Consider the following 22,632-nt stretch of genomic DNA (forward strand, 5'->3'; position numbering starts at 1 on the left):
TGTACTTATATTCAGATTGAAGCACTTGCATGTGTTACAGCAAGCGAATACGACGCCCTCTTTGTGGGGGTCTAGGTTCTCAGGCCGCTTGGAATATCACCGCAACGGGTAGCTGCCGTGAAAGGAGACTTTGCGTGATGGGAGGTCACTGTTTGGTAGGGGTAAACATGTGGTGCAGGGATGGGGAGCATGAGTTCAGGTCGGGGATGGAGGGGAAAGGGAAGAGGTAAGTTGTGGGGCAAGGCGGGAGCGATGCAGCCCAGCAGGCTCAACAATTCGTCTCGTTAACATATTTTAACACTTCTGGTAACTACGACCTACCATTTCAAAAATATAAATGCCTACTAACTGCTATACTAAACTCAAGGAAACTCTTCCAAAAGTTAAAAATTTTGCATTCGTTTCGATGTAGCAAAAACTCATTGTCACGTGTCACTAAATATACTCGCTGAGACAGCTACGCTACATTTCCTGCCGAGTTTTATTTCTTTCCCTGATCTGTATTTTGTCTTCTGCTCAGTTCTTTTTTTTTCCTTAAAGTTCGCTACGCTAAGCTGACTAGACTACAACGTTTTAATTAAGTACTTGCTCCTCTCCCTCGCTGTATGTGTGTCTCTCTCTCTACATATATATCAACTAAGGCCAGTCCCGTCACCACAAGTTCACGGAGCGTTGCCTTACATCGGCCGCAACAAATATAAAAATTTATCACAGCACGAAGTTGGACGCAATAATAACTTCTCATATAAACTTTTGCTCTGCTACACAACAACTACGCCGCTACGAAAAAAGTACAAGATTGTCTCTCAGAAAAGCGAGGCCACTTTGCAGGCACAATATCTCGGAGGACCTTGCCGCACTCGACAAAGGCACCCTCTTTCCCAACGCGCATTAAACACGGACAACTCCGCGTAGAATCCCGCGTGTCGCGCGCTTTGCTTCGTTCTCCGACCAGAAGCTCCACAACGGTCGGGGACTGTCCACGGAACTTTATATCTGTAACAGTACGAAAACTAATACTCTTTGAACTCATTACACGTATATGTCTATATATCTTTGCTACGCTTGCGAGTCACCCGAGGCCGGCATGCGCCGAGCAAGCTCATGATATGTGTGTACGTGTGAGCTACTGCTAAGACAACAAACTATGATCGCTACTGACTAAGGCTACTGATATGTTTCGAACATCTCCGCCACTAAAGTGGCCTAGTAATCAAGTAAAATTCTGGTCGACGTAAGGCACGCAGCGAACTTGTCGGGCATGGCTCTCTACCAATCTCTCTGGTATCTACGTCGTAAGTCACTTTAACGAGGCCTCTTGTTTCAGAGTTTGATCACAGCAGTTGATTCCCTGAATTTTTTATTTCATTAGGTTTTTTTACGAAGAGAGGAGTGAATGCGCCAAGAAACGAACTAGGCTGCGATTAGCATTTTTCGTCTGACGAACTACATCTGTTTCAACTGCAGGACCTCTGGATATCTACTGGTACATGGAGGAACCGACGGCAGACTCAGTCTACGTATCTCAAATTATTGTACGGGATCAGGTTCACACTCCCAGATACACATCGGGAGGTAAAGTACCAGTGCATGTTCAGGAACACTGCTGTTCGAGGAGATATGTGTAATTGACATCGAGACGCGCCCCATAATTCGTTCGGCAGGCTTTAGTTTCGAAGCGCTTCACCATCCAAACAAGTCTTAACCGACAAGAAACTAATACACATCTACATCAATGGGACATCAAAAGGAAACAACAATACTATCTGGGAACTAATAAATACTTTCTTATTCGATCTGATGGTTTTCCTTAGCAACACTGATTTCCTCTGACGAATGGCTTAAGAACAATTTTAATGTCAAAGCGCTACGATAAGGAAGAATACTGAAATAATTGTCAGACATCTAAAACTGAACAAGCGATGTCGTTAAAACACGTTAGCGAATTGGAGACAAGGAGGAAATTAGAAACACGTGGGAAATGTTGCATCTCACGAAATTCCCAGAGTATGGAATGGCAACGGAAGCTTCTCTGTTTAGTATCGCAAAGAAATACTATGCGCCCTTTTTGGGAATGTCCTGAGCGATCTATCGATAGAATACTGATTCAATAATCTGGAAATGAAAACAGTTCGTGACGGTAAAACACGTGTAACGAGAAGAAAATTTCTGAAAAGCAGCGTTATAAAATTTTAACTGCGACAGTGCATATTTCATATGATATCGGGAGCAAAATAAAAAAAATGTAAAAAATAGGAACTTTTATTGAGTATTCGGCAGTGGGAAGTTATTTATGGATTCTCGGGTGTGTAACGATTTTTTTAACACCTACGTTCACTATAGAAAATCAAAAATGTATCAGAGAGCCAGGAGGCATTCGCTAGAATGTGACATTTCCAAAAGAAGTTTTGTGAAACACCTGGTCGTGTGGACTACCAGCCTACACATGTAAAACACGCCCAAAACAAGGTAATCGGTCTACAACCACATTTTACCTCAGTAAAATATTACGACTAACGTGAGGTAGGTGATACTATAGAGTGGTCCATAATATTTGTTCCTACTTCGAAATTCAAGCTGATGACCTTTCCTCCTTAGGGCTCGGCAAACAGGCGTGCCTGAGCAATTAAAGATACCTTTTAGTAACTGAGCTACACAATGAAAAAGAACGACTTGATACGAACTCTAGAGTTGGAAGAAATGCGACAAGGAACACGGAATCACTCTGATACTCGGTTCGATGGTGGAAAACATATAGTTTAAAAGATGGCAAATATCTTTTCCAGGTAATAGGGAAAAGCTATTCGAAACCATGCAAAATTTCCATGTTTCAAATGTACGTGATGAGAAGATCTCCACGTGGGATAGAACTTGCATTATCTGTTCCCAGTTTTCGCTAAACAGCTGATGCATCAAATGAGTCATTGCAGAGGCTTGCCTCGAACAATGCAGCTATTGTCACTGAAGAAGACAGAAGAAAGTTGTGGATATCCTCCATTGTCACATTAAAAAAAATTGTTCCCAAACTTCTTATGTCGAACCACTCCATAGCTTTTCTTTCACTCTATATCGGCCAGTTGAGTTTATATAAGTAATTTAGGGGTACTTTGTCATCGGTACACAGCGTGGGTCACAGAGACGTAACTCTCGTAGTATTTCGGAAAGAGTTCGAAGTACGAAAGTGATGTTTCAGTAAATGATGGTGATTACAGGGACAAGTATTTTGTTATCCGTTAAAACTTATTAAATTACTAAGGTGTAGCATCAAGTATCCGCCATTCAACACGTTATGAAACGAGATGTACAGTGATAGTGTGTCACTATTTACAGTAAAAGTTTTCGAGAAATAGCTTGACCTCAAAGCACGTATCTAGTACCATGTCAACAGCCTCGAAACTCACTTTGAGCACAGCCTCTAGTTATTGCATCCCCGAACACGTCCACTGTAGATACTGATATGTGTAGTAACGCTTATGTTCTTATGTCCACGACAGTTCGGCTGATATCAAGAAGTAAATCGTTGTACTGGAAAAAAATCTATAGCTACTGCTATATCCCATTTGATAACATTGCTTCGTGTATTAACCTTGGCAGAGTACCTGCCCCGTTTCGTATTTTAATGGTAAACAGTCGGTGCAGGATATCATTTAGTAGTAACACATGGACTTGAAATTTGTCTTATGACTGATGTCACACTACCGGAACACTTACCATCAGTAAAATTAGAATTACCGCAATCTAGAGTCATAACTTTTATCGATATTTTTGGTACTAGATGTTAACGGAGTTACGACTTAGGTGACACGTGCTGTACATATCGACAAATTTGTGACGACGTTCGCAAATCTACAAAATAGTCGCCGGATCTTAAGGCCCTCTTGTGACGTCAGATCTAAGTTAAAGGGATTTCAAAGTTCACATTTAGAAAACTATAATGCTGGCAAAGGCACGCCTGTCGCAATGGGCAGTGAATCGTGATGAAACTGAGGATGGTAAGTGAGAAAACAGAGGAAGGAGATAGAGAAGCGAGAGGTGGAGGGCGGAGGCTAGGCAGTTAGGGGCCGGAGGCGGGACTAGTGGGGGCCGGGGGCGGAGGGGAACAGCGGTCAGAGACCGACGGCGGTGGCCGACTGCGCGTGGTACAGCGCCGCCACGTCGAAGCCCTGCACGGCGAGCAGGTCGCTCATGGAGTAGGACAGCGGCGCGGGGTGCGGCGCGTGTCTGAGCGCGGCGGCGGCCAGCGCGCGCCGGCACGACGCCGCCTGCATCGCCTGCACCGCCCCCGCGACGTCGTACAGCGGCGCCGAGGCCGCGTACGGGGGCAGCGGGACGGCGGCGGCCGCGCCGTGGGGCAGCGCCACCACGGGCCCGGCGGCGGCGGCGGCGGCGGCGGCCGCGGCGGCGGCGGCCGCGGCTGCGGAGGCGGGGGACCCGCCCCCCGCGCCGGCGCCCGCCCCCGCGCCCGCGCCCTGCGGCGGCGGCTGCGGCTGCGGGGGCAGCGGGTACGGCTGGTAGCGGTACGAGGAGGCGGACGCCGCGGCCGCCGCCGCCGCCGCCGCCGCCGCCGACACGCCCGCCGCCGCCGCCGCCACCGCTGGGTGGTTCAGCATCACCAACTCACCGTAAGCGCCCCGGCCAGCGGCGCGCGTCTTCGCGAGGTTCGCCGGCAGCATCACCTCCTTCGGCTGCGCCTTCTTGCACTCCACCTGAAACAGTCGTCGAGTGGTCAGCGGTGATGCGAACGATCTCCAAATCTCAGTTCCTACATTGTACGGCGAGAGAAGAGTCTTAAAAGGTGCAGGACGTCAAACGGGCCGACTTGGAGCAGGAAAGGGAGCACACGATATTTTAATTTCCAGCGCATATATTCATCATCATCATCATCATCATCATTTAAGACTGACTATGCCCTTTCAGCGTTCAGTCTGGAGCATAGCCCCCTTATAAAATTCCTCCATGATCCCCTATTCCGTGCTAACATTGGTGCCTCTTCTGAAGTTAAGTCTCTTACTTCAAAATCATTCTTAACCGAATCCAGGTAACTTCTCCTTGGTCTACCCCGACTCCTCCTACCCTCTACTGCTGAACCCATGAGTCTCTTGCGTAACCTTTCTTCTCCCATGCGTGTAACATGACCCCACCATCTAAGCCTGTTCGCCCTGACTGCAACATCTATAGACTTAATTCCCAGTTTTTCTTTGATTTCCTCATTGTGGACACCATCCTGCCATTGCTCCCATATGCTAGTACCTGCAATCACCCTAGCTACTTTCATATCCGTAACCTCAACCTTGTTGATAAGGTAAACTGAATCCACCTAGGTTTCGCTCCCATACAACAAAGTTGGTCGAAAGATTGAACGGTGAACAGATAACTTAGTTTTGGTACTGGTTCCAAATGGCTCTGAGCACTATGGGACTTAACATCTTAGGTCATCAGTCCCCTAGAACTTAGAACTACTTAAACCTAACTAACCTAAGGATATCACACAACACCCAGCCATCGCGAGGCAGAGAAAATCCCTGACCCCGCCGGGAATCGAACCCGGGAACCCGGGCGTGGGAAGCGAGAACGCTACCGCACATCTTGGTACTGACTTCCTTCTTGCAGAAGAGAGTAGATCGTAGCTGAGCACTCACTGCATTAGCTTTGCTACACCTCGCTTCCAGTTCTTTCACTATGTTGCCATCCTGTGAGAATATGCATCCTAAGTACTTGAAACTGTCCACCTGTTCTAACTTTGTTCCTCCTATTTGGAACTCGATCCGTTTATATCTGTTTCCCACTGACATTACTTTCGTTTTGGAGATGCTAATCTTCCTATCATAGTCCTTACATTTCTGGTCTAGCTCTGAAAACTTTCAATCGAATCTGCCATCACATCTAAGTCATCCGCATAAGCGAGACTGCTTATTTTGAGTTCACATATCTTAATCTCACCCAGCCAGTCTATTTTTTTCAACATATGATCCATAATTAATATGAACAACATTGGAGACAGGTTGCAGCCTTGTCTTACCCCTGAAACTACTCTGAACCATGAACTCAATTTACCGTCAACTCCAACTGCTGCCTGACTATCTATGTACAGACCTTTAATTGCTTGTAAAAGTTTGCCTACTATTCCATAATCTCGTAGAACAGACAATAACTTCCTCCTAGGAACCCTGTCATATGCTTTTTCTAGATCTATGAAGCGTAGATACAATTCCCTGTTCCACTCGTAACACTTCTCCATTATTTGCCGTAAGCTAAATATATGGTCCTGACAACCTCTAAGAGGCCTAAACCCACACTGATTTTCATCCAGTTTGTCCTCAAATAATACTCGCGCTTTCCTTTCAATAATACCTGAGAAGATTTTACCCACAACGCTGATTAAAGAGATACCTCTGTAGTTGTTACAATCTTTTCTGTTTCCATGTTTAAAGACTGGTGTGATTACTGCTTTCGTCCAGTCTGATGGAACCTGTCCCGACTCCCACGCCATTTTAATTATCCTGTGTAGCCATTTAAGACCTGACATTCCACTGTATTTGATGAGTTCCGAGTTCCGTCAAACGAGCCGACTTGGAGCGGGAGAGGGACCACAGGACTTTTTAAATTCCAGTGCCTATACTTTTACAAAGAAATTCATAAAACTTTGTCAGTAAGACTAGGAAGGATCCAGGATTCACACTAATAGCAGCGGAAGTTCAAAAACAAAACAAAGTAAATTTTTTTACATGTGAAATTTGATCATTTTTTCACTTACTATTGGCTGCATTTTTTGCTATAGGTACACATTTCTTCACAAGTAAGAAAGGCTGTTCGATGAATTTTGCACAGCATACAAACCATACTTACAGGTGTATAATACTCTAGAATCTATTTAATTTATGAAAAAATGAATGAGCTGTTACGATTTAAACTTTATGTTCAGAAAAAATCAAATTTTGTCCTTAATTATCACCATTTTTACCACAGTTTTTCATAGATTTGGAAAATTCTAGAGTTTCATACACCTGTAAGTATGGTTTGTATGCTGTGGAAAATTCATCAAAGACTCTCTTTTACTTGTGAAGAAAAACGTACCTATAGTAACAAATGCAGCCAATAGTAGGCGGAAAAAATGATGGAAATTCACATGTAAACAAAAATTATTTTGTTTCGTTTTTGAACTTCCACTGCTATGAGTGTGAATCCTGAATCCTTCCTAGCCATGCTGACAAAGTTTTATGAATTTATTTGTAAAAGTATACACAGTGGAAATTAAAATGTCCTGTGGTGCCTCTCCTACTCCAAGTCGGGTATTCTACGATCTGACGTCGAAATATGTGTAGCACAGAGGTGTTTTTGAACTCTCAATATGCTTTTAATCTATTAAAAATGCCATCAGGAACTACAAATGTGTTAAGTTAAAACGCGAATTGTGTAGAGTGTTTTGTAATATTTATATGGTTTTCGCAATTTTGTAAGTTTTCCCACATATGATTTAATAGCAAGCAAAACCGTCGTTGTCGGTTGAGACATGTCTGGCATCCTCACATTAGGGTCTGCATGAATAATCACAGTCACTGTGGCATTAAAACGCGTTGAATCGAACAGAACGCATGAAACTTTGAAGAATCTTCTAAACGAATTTAACGTGAAAAGAACTTCGTTTCCTTGTCTCTTTTCCTGTTAAATCCATGTCCTTCTTATTTGTGTGTATCTTAACAAGCGTCAACAATGCAGGTAACTGTATGATGGATACAGCCTCATCGCTGGGGCGAATGCGGAGAAGCCAGACTAAAATATAGTTCCTCAAAAGGGCAACAGCCTGTTTAGTGTTTGCAGGGGGAACAACTTGGGTGATTGACTGATCTGACCATGTAACATTCACCAACACGGCCATGGTGTGTTCGAACTTCCAAAGACTGGAAGCAACAGGAAACGATAGCTGTTGCATTCCTATACTCCTGAGAGCATGGAGTAGTGGGGAATCAGGCACGAAAAGCAGTAGATGAGTTTTGCTATTTGAGCAGACAAATAACTGACGGTTATCGAAGTGGAGAGGATATAGAATGTAGAATGCCAATAGTAAGACTGGCGTTTATGAAAACGGGATATTTGCTAACAATGATTATAGTTAGTGTTAGGAAGTCTTTTTCGGAAGTATTTGTCTGAAGTGTAGTTCTGTACAGAGGTAAAATGTGGGCGACTTTATTTGAGAGAGAAGTGGAAATACAGAAGAATAATAAAGTTTAGATGGGCAGATTAGATAACTAATGAAGAGGTGCTGAACGTAATTGGGGAAAAAAGAAATTTATGGCACAACTTGACTAAAAGAAGTGATCTGTTGATAGGCCACATGTTAAGCATCAAGGAATCAACTGTAGGGTAGTGGAGTGATATGCGTGTGTGTGTGTGTGTGTGTGTGTGTGTGTGTGTGAGAGAGAGAGAGAGAGAGAGAGAGAGAGAGAGAGAGCGAGAGAGAGAGAGAGAGAGAGAGAGGGAGGGAGGGAGGGAGGGAGGGAGGGAAGGAGAGAATGCGTGTGGGTGAGTACGGAGGGGAGAGGGGGGGGGGGGGGAGAGGCCAAGGAATGCCAAGGAATGACTATAGAAAGCAGGTTCAAATGGATGTAGCTTGCAGTAGCCATGCAGCGATAAAAAAAACTTGCTCATCATAACAAGGCCCTCGTGGAAAGCTGCTTCAGCCGAGTATTAGGAATGAAATGAAAAACCTACAGATTTTGCTTCTTAATTTAAGCATACAGAACAATGTTTTGATAAATTACAGTTTGAAAGTCGCGCGATAAAGTAAGATTATGTGGAGACGAACTAGAAATGAATACCAGCCATAGCGTCCTTCTGTTAAACCGACGCAATATCTGACGGCACTCGTCTCTGCGGCAGTAGTGATCTGCACGCTAGACTCCTTTGAGCAGAGGAGCTCCGAAGATGAAGCGGCAGCCAGTGTTTGCCGCGGACTAATATCTCAGCCCGACCGGTGTCTGTTTTTCGTGCAGACGTCTCGGATTTCCGAGTCGCAGCGAATGTCTTGTTAATCGCCGTGGCAAACGTCAAGGCCATTTCGGCTTTCTGATGTTTCCGTTGACTTCCTTAAAATATAGAAAACGAAAGAATTTAGAAGTTTGTAAGTAGGGAGGGCATCGCCACGGTGAAACTGGCAGATGGATTATCTCAGAAGCAGAATATCTTTCGTACCCAGATGAGCATTTCTTCACTGACGGGAATGGAAAGCCTACATCGTGAATGACTTGATCGAATGCTAGCAAACCGCTACTTCTTTCTTTCTAGTCAGTTCCAAAATTTAGACATTGCAGTGACAGAAATTCTGCTATGGATCAGAAGGGATTGTTAATGAGAAACTTCTTCAGTTTCAAATAAACTCAGATTGGAATGTATACCACAGAGACCCGAACTATTTGAATCAGTTAATGCAGAACAGGGCATCAGCGATCATAAAGCGGTTACTGCATCGATGATTTCAGCCGTAAATAGAAATATTAAAAAAGGTAGGAACATTTTTCTGTTTAGCAAAACTGACAAAAATTAGATTTCAGGGTACTTGATGGCTCAACACAAAAGTTTTGCCTCAAGTACAGATAGTGTTGAGGATCAGTGTACAAAGTTCAAAACCATAGTACAATATGCGTTAGTTGAGTATGTGCCAAGCAAGATCGTAAAAGATGGAAAAGAGCCACCGTGGTACAACAACCCAGTTAGAAAACTGCTGCGGAAGCAAAGGGAACTTCACAGCAAACATAAACATAGCCAAAGCCTTGCAGACAAACAAAAATTACGCGAAGCGAAATGTAGTATGAGGAGGGCTATGCGAGAGGCGTTCAATGAATTCGAAAGTAAAGTTCTATGTACTGACTTGGCAGAAAATCCTAAGAAATTTTGGTCTTATGTCAAAGCGGTAGGTGGATCAAAACAAAATGTCCAGACACTCTGTGACCAAAATGGTACTGAAACAGAGGATGACAGACTAAAGGCCGAAATACTAAATGTCTTCTTCCAAAGCTGTTTCACAGAGGAAGACTGCACTGTGCTTCCTTCTCTAGATTGTCGCACAGTTGACCAAATGGTAGATATCGAAATAGACGACAGAGGGATAGAGAAACAATTAAAATCGCTCAAAAGAGGAAAGGCCGCTGGTCCTGATGGGATACCAGTTCGATTTTACACAGAGTACGCGAAGGAACTTGCTCCCCTTCTTGCAGCGGTGTACCGTAGGTCTCTAGAAGAGCGAAGCGTTCCAAAGGATTGGAAAAGGGCACAGGTCATCCCCGTTTTCAAGAAGGGACGTCGAACAGATGTGCAGAACTATAGACCTATATCTCTAACGTCGATCAGTTGTAGAATTTTGGAACACGTATTATGTTCGAGTATAATGACTTTTCTGGAGACTAGAAATCTAGTCTGTAGGAATCAGCATGGGTTTCGAAAAAGACTCAGAGGGCCATAGACACTGGTTCACAGGTAGATGCCGTGTTTCTTGACTTCCGCAAGGCGTTTGACACAGTTTCCCACACTCGTTTAATGAACAAAGTAAGAGCATACGGACTATCACACCAATTGTGTGATTGGATTGAGGAGTTCCTAGATAACAGAACGCAGCATGTCATTCTCAATGGAGAGAAGTCTTCCGAAGTAAGAGTGATTTCAGGTGTGCCGCAGGGGAGTGACATAGGACCGTTGCTATTCACAATATGCATAAATGACCTGGTGGATGACATCGGAAGTTCACTGAGGCTTTTTGCAGATGATGCTGTGGTGTATCGAGAGGTTGCAACAATGAAAAATTGTACTAAAATGCAGCGAATTGACGCATGGTGCAGAGAGTGGCAATTGAATCTCAATGTAGACAAGTGTAATGTGCTGCAAATACATAGAAAGATAGATCCCTTATCATTTAGCTACAAAATAGCAGGTCAGCAACTGGAAGCAGTTAATTCCATAAATTATCTGGGAGTACGCATTGGGAGTGATTTAAGATGGAATGATCATATAAAGTTGATCGTTGGTAAAGCAGATGCCAGACTGAGATTCATTGGAATTATCCTAAGGAAATGCAATCCGAAAACAAAGGAAGTAGATTACAGTACGCTTGTTCGCCCACTGCTTGAATACTGCTCAACAGTGTGGGATCCGTACCAGATAGGGTTCATAGAAGAGATAGAGAAGATCCAACGGAGAGCAGCGCGCTTCGTTACAGGATCATTTAGTAATCGCGAAAGCGTGACGGAGATGATAGATAAACTCCAGTGGAAGACTCTGCAGGAGAGACGCTCAGTAGCTCGGTACGGGCTTTTGTTAAAGTTTCGAGAACATACCTTCACCGAAGAGTCAAGGAGTATATTGCTCCCTCCTACGTATATCTCGCAAAGAGACCATGAGGATAAAATCAGAGAGATTAGAGCCCACACAGAAGCATACCGACAATTCTTCTTTCCACGAACAATACGAGACTGGAATAGAAGGGAGAACCGATAGAGGTACTCAGGGTACCGTCCGCCACACACCGTCAGGTGGCTTGCGGAGTATGGATGTAGATGTAGATGTAGATTCTTTGCCGTTCGTCAAACGTTTTACATTACTGGGAAAGAGATCAGAAAGCTTTGTTACAGCATTGTGAACCCTCTGTGTGCTCACAACCACCTTAATGTGACATAATGAGTGTAACTGTCTATTTCTGGTTTCGTAACTACATAAATCCATTGTTCCTTTTGAAATGTAGTGGATTATTTGCAACAAACTTCATAAGGGAACAAATATAATATGAAGCAGTAGTCAAACTAACTAACTCCTTACACAGATGTCTGCAAGCCGGTCGTGGATGAGCACTTCATATCACTCTTACAGTACGTTTCTGAGCAATGAAAACATTCTTTCTTAAAGAAGACTTACCCCAAGAAGACTATTCCACATGAGATTAATGAATGGAAATATGCAAAATATGTCAGCTTACCGATTTGTCTCTCGCAAATATTTGCAATGATTCTAAGCGCAAATGTGGTTGATCTAAGTCGTTTTGGAGTTCCAGAACGTGCTTTTCCCATCAGTATCGACACTCCAGAATTTCGAGATTTCCACACTATTTATTATTTCCACAACAATTCACGTATCATTAGTGTAGTACCTCTAGATATGTCGTGGCTTTTTAAAATTGTGGGTGAGACCATGCCAGAAAATCAGTCAACGATACTTTCAACAAAATTGTTTACAGTTTCTTCTGTTTCTATGTGTATGCTTGGACCGACTACAATACTAGTGTCATCCACAAAATAACTAATTCTGCTTGTTATATATCAGACGGTAGATAGTTTACATATATGAGGGACAATAGTGGACCTAAGACTGAGCCTTGGTGAACCCCGTAAGTCATTTCTCCCCAGTCAAAATAATGTCGCTGGACTGCATTGGTTGGATTACTAAGTATAACGTCCCACATTCTTTTGGTTAGATATGACATGATCCATTGACTGGCTGTACCATCAATCCCATAAAACCTCAGTATATCAAATACATATCAAGTACATCAAATGTCTTATACAGGTCACAGAAAATACATTTCTGTGGATTGTACTGGCTAAAATTCCGTTCTTATGTGAACTTATTATCAGTATTTTAAATAAAGAAAATAGTCATTCATAGAAACGAAAAATGGTGTCTGTTGGGGTTTAATAGAACTTTCCAGGTGGAGATCGCATCACAGCACCCGTAGAGCACTTGCACGTACGCCTCATTACCATATTTCGAATTTTGAGAAGTGTACAACCATTGGCATGATGATAGGAGCGTATCATATCGATATATTGCACACACAGTCGATGTTGTACTACGACTGTTGTACGAGTAGTGACGAGGCGGAATGGGGTCAACGGTGTGGCCAGAAGAGTACGAAAGGGTCCTTCTAGAAGGACTACACCGAAATAAGTTCGCGGGACTGCTCGACTGTCCCTGAGAAAGAGACTGATGACAACAGTTGAAATCTCGGTAGTATTTACCAGTAAAATGTCACCACGAACCGTCGACAACCAGTTACTGCAACCTGTGTTGAAATTTCGAGTTGCCGTGTGTTGTTTACCGCTGGCACAATACCACAAACAACAACAGAGGCTTGCATGGTGCAGGGACGAGAGTCAACTTGGACGTTCTGTGGTGTTCAACAACGAGTTTCGTTTCTGTTGGTGACGGTCGTGTCAAGCAACGTGTGTGGAAGTGACCTGGTCAAAGGTCAACGTAGCAGGGATTCTCCAGACCCAAACCTCGCAAAATTCTGCGATCAGTGAATGAAGTTGTCCTATAAGGCAAAGGACGATCTGGTTATCGTTGAACGTAAGTTGAATACTCACAAGAACGGAAAACCCTGTTTTCTACGCCTTCATAACCAGAGTGACGTAGTCCAGCAAGCTAATATAAAATTCCACACTGTAGCTCATATCATGAGCTCCTTGAAGAATGCAAAGATCCTTGACTGACCTGATCGGATCACTGATTTTTCACCCATAGAGCATGCCTGTCATGTGATGGGATGAGTTGTACATTCATACCAATCACCAGCCAGGAATCCCCACGAAATGACACAACATGTGTTTTAGGTATGACACGAAATTTCTCAATATGACTTTCGGAGACCGATTGCTTCATGCAACAAGTAGTACGCCTCATACTGGATGATGGACATCATTCCAGAAAGGAGTGAGAGTTTAATCATTTAATACGTATTATATGAAGCACGATTCCACAAAGTTTGCTGTATTTGACAACAAAAGACACCTCCGCAGTATCCTGAATACACTGCAAGTGTCAGCTGTGGTCATAACAGTACTCTACAGTGTGACTTTTTTCCACCGTATACAAACTCTAGAGATTAATCGACGAGACGAAACTTATGTCCGGAATGCTAGGTTTCCATGCTAGAGACCATTTATTCTATAATACTCTATTACAGAGACTGACGCCTATTAAGCGCTGAACCATGCAGGGTGGTATTGTTCCTCATACGTCATGCCCTCTCCTGCCATAGTCATTGGTAACGTTGTGACCGATTCACTTCTCTTGTTGACTCTCATTGTAGTGGAAGTGATACAGCGTTGTACACAATAGTTTCGTATTCGAATCGAGACCTTGCCGACAAGACGTTTACTTATGGATAGGCAAATGGCAATAGGCGGCGTGCAGCAAGGCTGTATCATGAGACCTATTCCCGCCGACAACAACCACATCACTCTATGTTTGCAACAGTGTTTCGTCATTTATCTGAGACAGGGTCATTTCAAGAAGCTGGAAATCATGTAAGACGTTCCAGAAATGTTCGGACATCTAACTTGGAAGAAAATGTGATTAACACTGTGGAATGCGACCGCCATGTCAGTACCAGGCTGTCGGCGCGCCAGTAAAGTGAGCCGGCCGACCTTGTGGAACGTTCTCCACAATTGTTGCTACCCTCATCACTTATAGCGTTTGCAGGGCTTACTAGCTACAGACTTTCCACATCGGGAGCAGTTTTGTCACTAGTTTTTCCCTAGGCAACCACGGCTCCCGGATTTGTCATCCATCCGGTTCGCAGATGAGGCCAGTTTTACGCGGAGTGGTATCTACACCTTTCATATCAGTCATCTGTGGGATAGTATGCAGAACCTTCATCATGGTATGGCGACAGCGAATCGATAGCATCGGTGCAGCCGCAATGTGTGGGCAGGGCTGATTGGCGACCTTATTTTGGGACGTCTTCCTTCCACGTCGTCTAACAGACCAGAACTAACGGCAATTCTAGCGAGTGAGGTTGCCTCCCGTGATGGAAAAAGTACCATTAATGATTCGAAGGGTTATGTGGTCGCTACATGATTAAACTCACTGAATAGAGATATCTCTGTGTTCTGAAGTGAGGTTGCGTGCTGCGCAGGTCTTCAACAATTAAACTCGGATTGTTATCTCATGGTTTCGGTACAACATCGTTTGCTTCTATTTCCTCGAAGACCGAAACATTTTTATTAGTAAAAGAAATGTCGCGTAATTGATGCTGCTAAAGTAGCAAATTGAAATAAATTAAGAAAGGAACAGTTTTCATAGACATGTGACAGAAAAGTCCAGTTACATTTATAACACTGCTGACAGGCATTTTATCTTTCGAAAATATGAGGCTGTATAATAGAGTTTAATACTGTAAGATTATGTCTGGTATTCATTAAACGCACATTTGCGACACAAAGCTTAGATAAATTCGATAGTGTGAGAATGTACTGCTTGTCAACTCGTTGAACGTACACATATTTCGAGCAATGATCATTGCATGCAAGACTCTAAACGACAATCCCAGCCATTGTCTCCGTTTTATGCATATTTACAAAAAAATGGTTCACATGACTCTGAGCACTATGGGACTTAACTTCTGAGATCATCAGTCCCCTAGAGCGTAGAACTACTGAAACCTAACTAACCTAAGGACATCACACACATCCATGCCCGAGGCAGGATTCGAACCTGCGACCGTAGCGGTCGCGCAGCTCCAGACTGTACCGCCTAGAACCGCTCGGCCACTCCGGCCGGCGCATATTTACAAACCGTAGTGTACAACATAATCACAATAGCAAACAGTACTACTGTGACGAAGTGTGTTTAACAATTTAGTTTCCCGCAGAATAAAGAAGATTTAAAAAAGCGATTTTTATTTTTTGAGATATAGAGAATCTTACGCAACCACAGTTCAAAACACTCTCCATCTGTCATTATACAGTGTCCGCATAATAATATCTTTGGACATGGTTCCACTTCGTAACGCTCATAATATAGAAAATGTTTTATATTTTGTTATTATAAGTGGCTTTACTGCTACTGTTCCGATTACGCCAGAAATTATCAACGAGGAATTATGTTCAGGTCATAATTGAAAGGTTTTGAAAAAGTTAGTACAAAGTATCGGCTGAAATTTTGGCAGGAACTACAAAAGATACTAAAACGTTACATATTTAATACGATAACACAGGTGACAGAAAAGCTTTCAAAAAACATGGAAACGAGTTAATTGCGTTTACAGAACGCGTCACAGGACACGATTTTTCTCAACTAAGCTTTACGTTGTATTCTAACTGATCGAAATGCAGTACCAGTTACTTTTATACTTGACATTACTATGTCTTGATGAACTAATATAAGCAATTTCTTCCAGCAAAATTAGATATTTGCGAGAATGAACTTACCATTTTGTTGTTGATTTCGTGAAAGTGAATCTCGCATACTTTGTCTACGACGTCTTCATTCTGGAACGTGACGAAACCGAACCCTGAAACAAAAGAAACAAACGTCAGTAAATTCCGAAGCACTATGATTTCTAAGCGCTGCTAGAATTCAGCAAAATCGTTTTAATGGTGTAACTCGCCGAAAACAGCCAATTGCTCAAAGGATAACAAAAGCATATCATTCAATTGTTGCAAACGAGTTGCTCTATTTATTCCATGGCACATCTCGACATTTTACCACAACTTATCTGTTTGCGTTAATTCCGTATTTTTTGTGAATAACAGAATGTGGGATGTTTATTCCGTCTCTAAGCATTTCGAAGCAGTGGTAAAACAGTAACATGAACGAAGTACATTTTCATATGTGAACCAAAGTTGTTAATTAATATGCTAGCGCCAAAGTTTTGGTCATAACAATTTTCACAAGCCACATAATCTCTGTATGAAACTATATTTATTTTGTGAGATCAGCTCTTCTTCTGCTATCAGATAGACAAAACATCTTCATATTACATCATCTAATGGATATGTTCGATTTGGATTTTATTGTATCTCACGTAGCCTTCTTCTGCATATGCGAAAAGCAAACTGGCAAATGCAACATAAAATAATCCAACATTACGAACAGCAAAATTCTGCTACAACTTGCTAACGATTAACGTATCATATCAACATGCCAAGTTGATAGAATAATGTGATGGCGGATAGCCATGAACTTCGTTCTTCAGAAGTGTGATGGCAGAACTGGCTTATGCTCGAAACTAGGCACTAAACATAATAAATAGCTGCTTTTGTTCTTATATAAATACGTCCTTTTACAATATTTAATGTATTATTATGTTAACTGCTGCTCTATTCAGGGACGTCAGACAGTTGGGAATTTATTACACTAATAAGGCCTTTTTCCCGTATACAAGAGCGCAACAACTGAAACAATTAATTTGTACATTGTTTCGCCCAGGGAAGTTCAGTGACAACATACGAAAGAAATTTAACTACAACCCATCTCGGTAGCGCATTAATTACACTTTCATCCAAGCCTACGCTATGTACCGTAGCGCTTTGTTTCACATCAATAGATTCAACCGTTCAAAGAGAATGATATATCACTTCACTTCATTACTACGTTCCATTCGAAAAAATTATTACGAATTGCTTATTGCACCCAAAGCTAGTGAAAAAGCAACTACATAGCTATAAGACCCATAACTGTCAAACACGCAGTGACGCATAAATCGGAGATTAATGTGGTACCGTGATTAAAAGCGATATAATACGAGATTTCCATTTAGTGCGAGACATGGTAATTGATTGCCTATTACGCTAAGCGAACAGTCACAGTATCTCGTTAAAGCGTGGATCGAATCTGTATGCTAAAGTGATAAACATGATGCACGAGGGTTTGATAATAGCCACTGCCAAACCTTCGTGAAAGAAGTGGCTAGTTTCAGCGGAAATAGCAACGGCCTGACCTCATTTACATGTATTTGCAGTTAACCACAAAGCCCACATGCTGATCACACACCGCTGATAATTAATGTTGTTCCTTCGTTTAACATAAGAAAACCTTATGTGAATAAGCTCCGCTGAGTTAACATTGTCTGCAGATGCCGTACAGAATTTTCTGTTGCACTGTAATGGAATAAGCCGCTTCATCAGCACTTGCGAAAAGTGTAGTTTTATGTTAACCGTGCCACAATAAAGGGAAAAGTATCTTCTGCTGTAGACAAACGGCAGAAGTGCGTAAAATGCAGAACGTTTGGGTAACAATGAACGCAGTTCGCTGAAAGGAAGGAAGAAACCGAAAGCGGAGCGTGGAAAATCTGGCAAACGAACCGTTTTAACAGGTTTTGGTTGAAAAGACATTCAGACCGAGATTTTTCTTTCTTTTGCCGTCGTTTATATTACCTGACAGTTCGGGCGGAATCTGTGAGAAAAGAAAGAGAAAAGTGTCTGAATAGAGGAGATATTACTGGTGCGTTTGATTGGAGAAATGTCCTAGAAGTTAAACGTACGAGTTTTTCGCTGCCACAACTGAATACAACGGTGCATGATGGTAGGAACAACTGGATAGCTACGAGAGCGTACGAAAGCAAACCGTCAGAACTCTAATCGCGGGTGTGGAGTTAATTCGATTTCCTGAAACCTAGGGAAGCAAACTACTCGGTAGGTATTGAGTAATGCGAAACTAAGGTAAAGTTTGCAAGAAATAAAATTTCATGCTTAATGAAGGCATCCATTAATAACTATCGCACTTCGAAAACCGTATAATTTTATAGATCCGTCAACATCCAAGCAGATTAAAATTCGAGTAACAGAGATCATGACCATAGTGTGAATTTTCTGTAGTTATTGGGAGCAGGTGAAAAACTATTTTTTTTTCTTTTTTTCTTTTTATTTTTGGTTTTTACATTGACAATAGTTATTCTGTACTCGAACTCGGGACCTTTTCCATTCGTGGGCAAGTGTTTTACCATCTGAGCTACACAAGCACGACTCACGCCCCGTCCTTACAGCTTTAATTCCGCCAGTACCTCGTCTCCTACCTTTCAAACTTCACAGAAGCTCTCCTGCGAACCTTGCAAAACTAGCACTCTAGCACTCCTGGAAGAAAGGATATTGAGGAGGCATGGATTAGCCACAGACTGGGGGAGTTTCCAGAATGAGATTGTCAGTCTGCAGCGGAGTGTGCGCTGATATGAAACTTCCTGGCAGATTAAAACTGTGTGCCGAACCGAGACTCGAACTCGGGAGAGTACGCCGGCGACAGCCAGTAATGTTTAGTTTCCTTCGGTGCGCCTAGCGGTCAGTAACGCTACACTTCGGGCTGACCATATTTCATAAGCAATACAATTTTATACCGTGTTTACCTCAGCATTATACGAATTACGAGGGAGGTGCCTCCCCAAGTCCTCTTCTGTTCGGATAGTAAATAGTCAACCATGTCGCAGAAATACATTGCTCCAGTTACAATCAAAGTTTTCGGGAGGTTTCCCTTCGTTACTAGGCGATTGCCGGAATCGGAAATCCTCACTTAACTATGAGGTGGTGTCCAAAACCTCCCAAAAATTGATATTTGCTCGCATGTGGTTACACGGAAATGGAGGTAGGTGTCTCCCCAAATATTCTTCTTGATTAGCTGCAAACTGAGTGAATTCGTCAGTTGCTGGTGAGTGTATTATTTCCTCAGCCGCGTTTCCATGAGTAGGCGGTTTAGCGATGGCTAGCCTGAAACAGAATGCGAGTCTGTAGAAGTCTTCGTTTTAATCTTGGAAAAACCGCTGCCGAAACGTACATAATCTTGAATCTAGCTTTAGGAGACAGCGCTATAGGTCAAACGCAGACTTACGACTCATGTAAACGTTCAGAAAAAGAGTGAACATTAACTCATGAAGACGACCGTTCCGGTCGTCCTTCAGCTGACCTCATACCAGAAAAAGTTTAGAAAGCGTAGGATCAGATTGTGCAACATCACAGGCAGACCATTCAAGACCCCTGCAACCCTCTGGAAATAAATTGTGGTAAGCGCGTACCCATTGTGCTGCGAGAACTGGACATGGGTGCGATTGGAGGGAAGTTTGGACCACGACTGGTTCGACGATCAGAAGCAACGTACTGAAAAGCAACCCAACTTCTCGTCCAAAGACTGTCACTAGTGACGGAAGTTGGGTTTATGGTTATAATCTTGAAACTGAGCGAAAATAGTTCAATGGAAGAAATCTCGAGAAGTCAAAAATAACAATAAGTACTTGTTGAATTATTTTTGTCACATTTCAGGAGAGTACGTGGCGTTCGAACGCCTGTGTACCCCACCACAACAATTAACGACCGCATATGGGCTACCCTACGTTGAAAGTTTTGTGTAAAACAAAATGATAGATGTTCGCCACCAGCTGTGCTCACCATTTGAAGGGGCGAATATTTAACACAGAGGAAGAGATTCAGGCAGAATCGCAGGGGACAATAAACACCCTAAGAACGGCAGAATGGTCTAACATTAAATGTAATGGAAGAGAAAATGGTTCACATGGCTCTGAGCACTATGCGACTTCACTTCTGAGGTCATCAGTCGCCTAGAACTTAGAACTAATTAAACCTAACTAACCTAAGGACATCACACACATCCATGCCCGAGGCAGGATTCGAAACTGCGAGCGTAGCGGTCGATCGGTTCCAGACTGTAGCGCCTAGAACCGCACGGCCACTCCGGCCGGCCAATGGAAGAGATTCAAGCTGAATCCCACCCTAAGAAAGACAGACATCCAGGATGCAGTAACGTTGGGATCGGTGTATCAGCTCCCAAGTGGACTAATGCTTCACAATATGATCTACGTTAGACGTATTAAATTTATTTAATATATTTCGAGAACGTTTATATACCATTTCACATTCCCAATTCGGAATCCTTGTGCCCCATTTCCAGCCTGCCATCATACTTAGCTGAAAAGAACGAAATTCTACGACCTCCGGCCTTGCTCTTAAGAGTCGGGAATAGGAAAACAGGGGTAAAATAGTTTCCAGACGCCCTCCTCTCCACATTTCCTATCCCCCCTTCCCCGCGCCATCTCTTCTTACTCTCCTCTCCCTCTTCACGAACTGCCCTCCAAAGTGAGACGTACTATACTAACGGACCGTTACTAAGTAGACGGTCGCTGCTAGTGAAGCGAAGTAGCTGGTGCGCCGTTCCACTGCTTCACCGCAGCAAGGTAGCGTGCCCCTATTACCTTTAAGCATCCTGCAGGGAATCGCTGTCCATAATCAGGCGCGGAGTATTCGGGGCCACGCTGCAGCAGTCGCGGGCCGCCCGGCCCTAATGAGGGATCGATGGACCGCCTGATGCGGTCCCAGACAGCTGTGTCCGAGTGTCTGCGGCGACTGCAGAACCAGCGACACGTGGCGCCCATGTGGGCGCACAGACGTACGTGCCGTCATGGGCTACGTATCCTTAATAAACCACCAAATCATTTATTCTACAGGGTGGCGCACGAAATGTGTTACCATTTTGTTTTTGAATATAAACTTGATTGTCAATACAATCTGAAAGAAACATATACCACAATGAAGAGCCGTCCATGGAGATTTGTTCTAACTCAGCACATGCTCAATGTGTGCACCATTTCGTTTTCTAACTTCCTTCAAACGAACACTGAAGTTAGTGATTACCCTACGGCACATGTCTTCCGTAATTTCACTATAAGCTTGAAGAATAAGTCTTCTGAGGTCCATTAAATTCCACAGCTTCATGCAAGATGGATCAAGGTCACATACTGCAAACACTGTATTGGAGTTTTTACACGAGCATTTCGACATGGACATTTCACTCAAGTTTCCAGGTCGCTTCAGTAACGGACAAAACTGGCCCCCCAATAGTCCAGACCTCAATCCATGTGACTTTTTTCTTTGGGGGTACCTCAAGGAAAAAATTTTCCCGAAACGTCCACGTGATTTAATGGAAGAAATGTGCCGTAGGGTAATCACTAACTTCAGTGTTCGTTTGAAGGAAGTTAGGGAACGAAATGGTGGACATATTGAGCATGCGCTGAGATAGAACATATCTCCATGGACGGCTCTTCACTGTAGTATACGTTTCTTTCAGATTTTATTGACAATAAAGTTTATATTCAAAAACAAAATGGTAAAACATTTCGTGCGCCCCCCTGTAGGTAATGAACTGATCTACGAGTCTCTTCAAAAGATTCCGGAACATTCGTAATTTTGCACCAACGGTTTGTCGGAGCGAAATGCGGTTGGCATCCCTGCGCGTGCCTGTGTTTAATGTGTAACTGCCGAAGGTTTCATTGTTGCATGTCTGTTCGTTGTTGTTCAGTGCTGTATTGAGTAGTGTGCCGCACAGTTCGCGGATTTCGAGGTGGCAGGGCTAGAGGAGCAACACGTCTGCATTAAATTTTGCATGACACCCAAGAACAACTTTCCAGAGACACACCAAATGACGCACGAAGCCTACGGTGGTGAGTGCTTAAGCCGTGTTCGGTGTTGCGATTGGTTCACATGGTTCATTATGCCCTTCGACGTCTCAGAGATTGCAGAAGAATGTGACATTTTAGTTGGATCATGTCATGAAAATGTGAGAAGGAAACGGCCTGAAATGTGAAGAGACAATTCATGGGTTCTGCATGACGGTAACACACTTGCACATTCATCCCTGTTGCTGCGTTACTAGTGCACAAAAAACGAAATTACTGTGATGTCGTATCCTCCATACTCTCCAGACCTAGCCCCTAATGACTTTCTTTTATTATTTCCAAAGTTGAAAACTCCACTGAAAGGACGAAAATTTGCAACGATACACGAGATAAAAGGAAATTCGCAGACGCAGCTTCGCGCGATCCAGCAAGATGCGTACCAAAACTGATTCCGGAAATGTAAATGACGTTGGGAG

At 43.1% G+C, this 22,632-nt stretch overlaps 1 protein-coding gene across 1 annotated transcript in view; it reads right to left on the minus strand.

Moving 5' to 3' along the window:
* LOC126283425 (RNA-binding protein Musashi homolog Rbp6) overlaps window positions 1-22,632 on the minus strand; it is a 1,171,251-nt gene that overhangs the window by 85,497 nt on the left and 1,063,122 nt on the right. The window contains exons 6-7 of the mRNA XM_049982271.1: window positions 16,194-16,276; window positions 4,622-4,706 (exon numbers count right to left, since the gene is read on the minus strand). Coding sequence (XP_049838228.1) covers window positions 4,622-4,706; window positions 16,194-16,276 — 168 coding nt within the window. The remainder of the gene's footprint in view (window positions 1-4,621; window positions 4,707-16,193; window positions 16,277-22,632) is intronic.

The sequence above is a fragment of the Schistocerca gregaria genome, chromosome 1, assembly GCF_023897955.1.
Source record: "Schistocerca gregaria isolate iqSchGreg1 chromosome 1, iqSchGreg1.2, whole genome shotgun sequence".
Classification (NCBI taxonomy): Eukaryota; Metazoa; Arthropoda; class Insecta; order Orthoptera; family Acrididae; genus Schistocerca; species Schistocerca gregaria.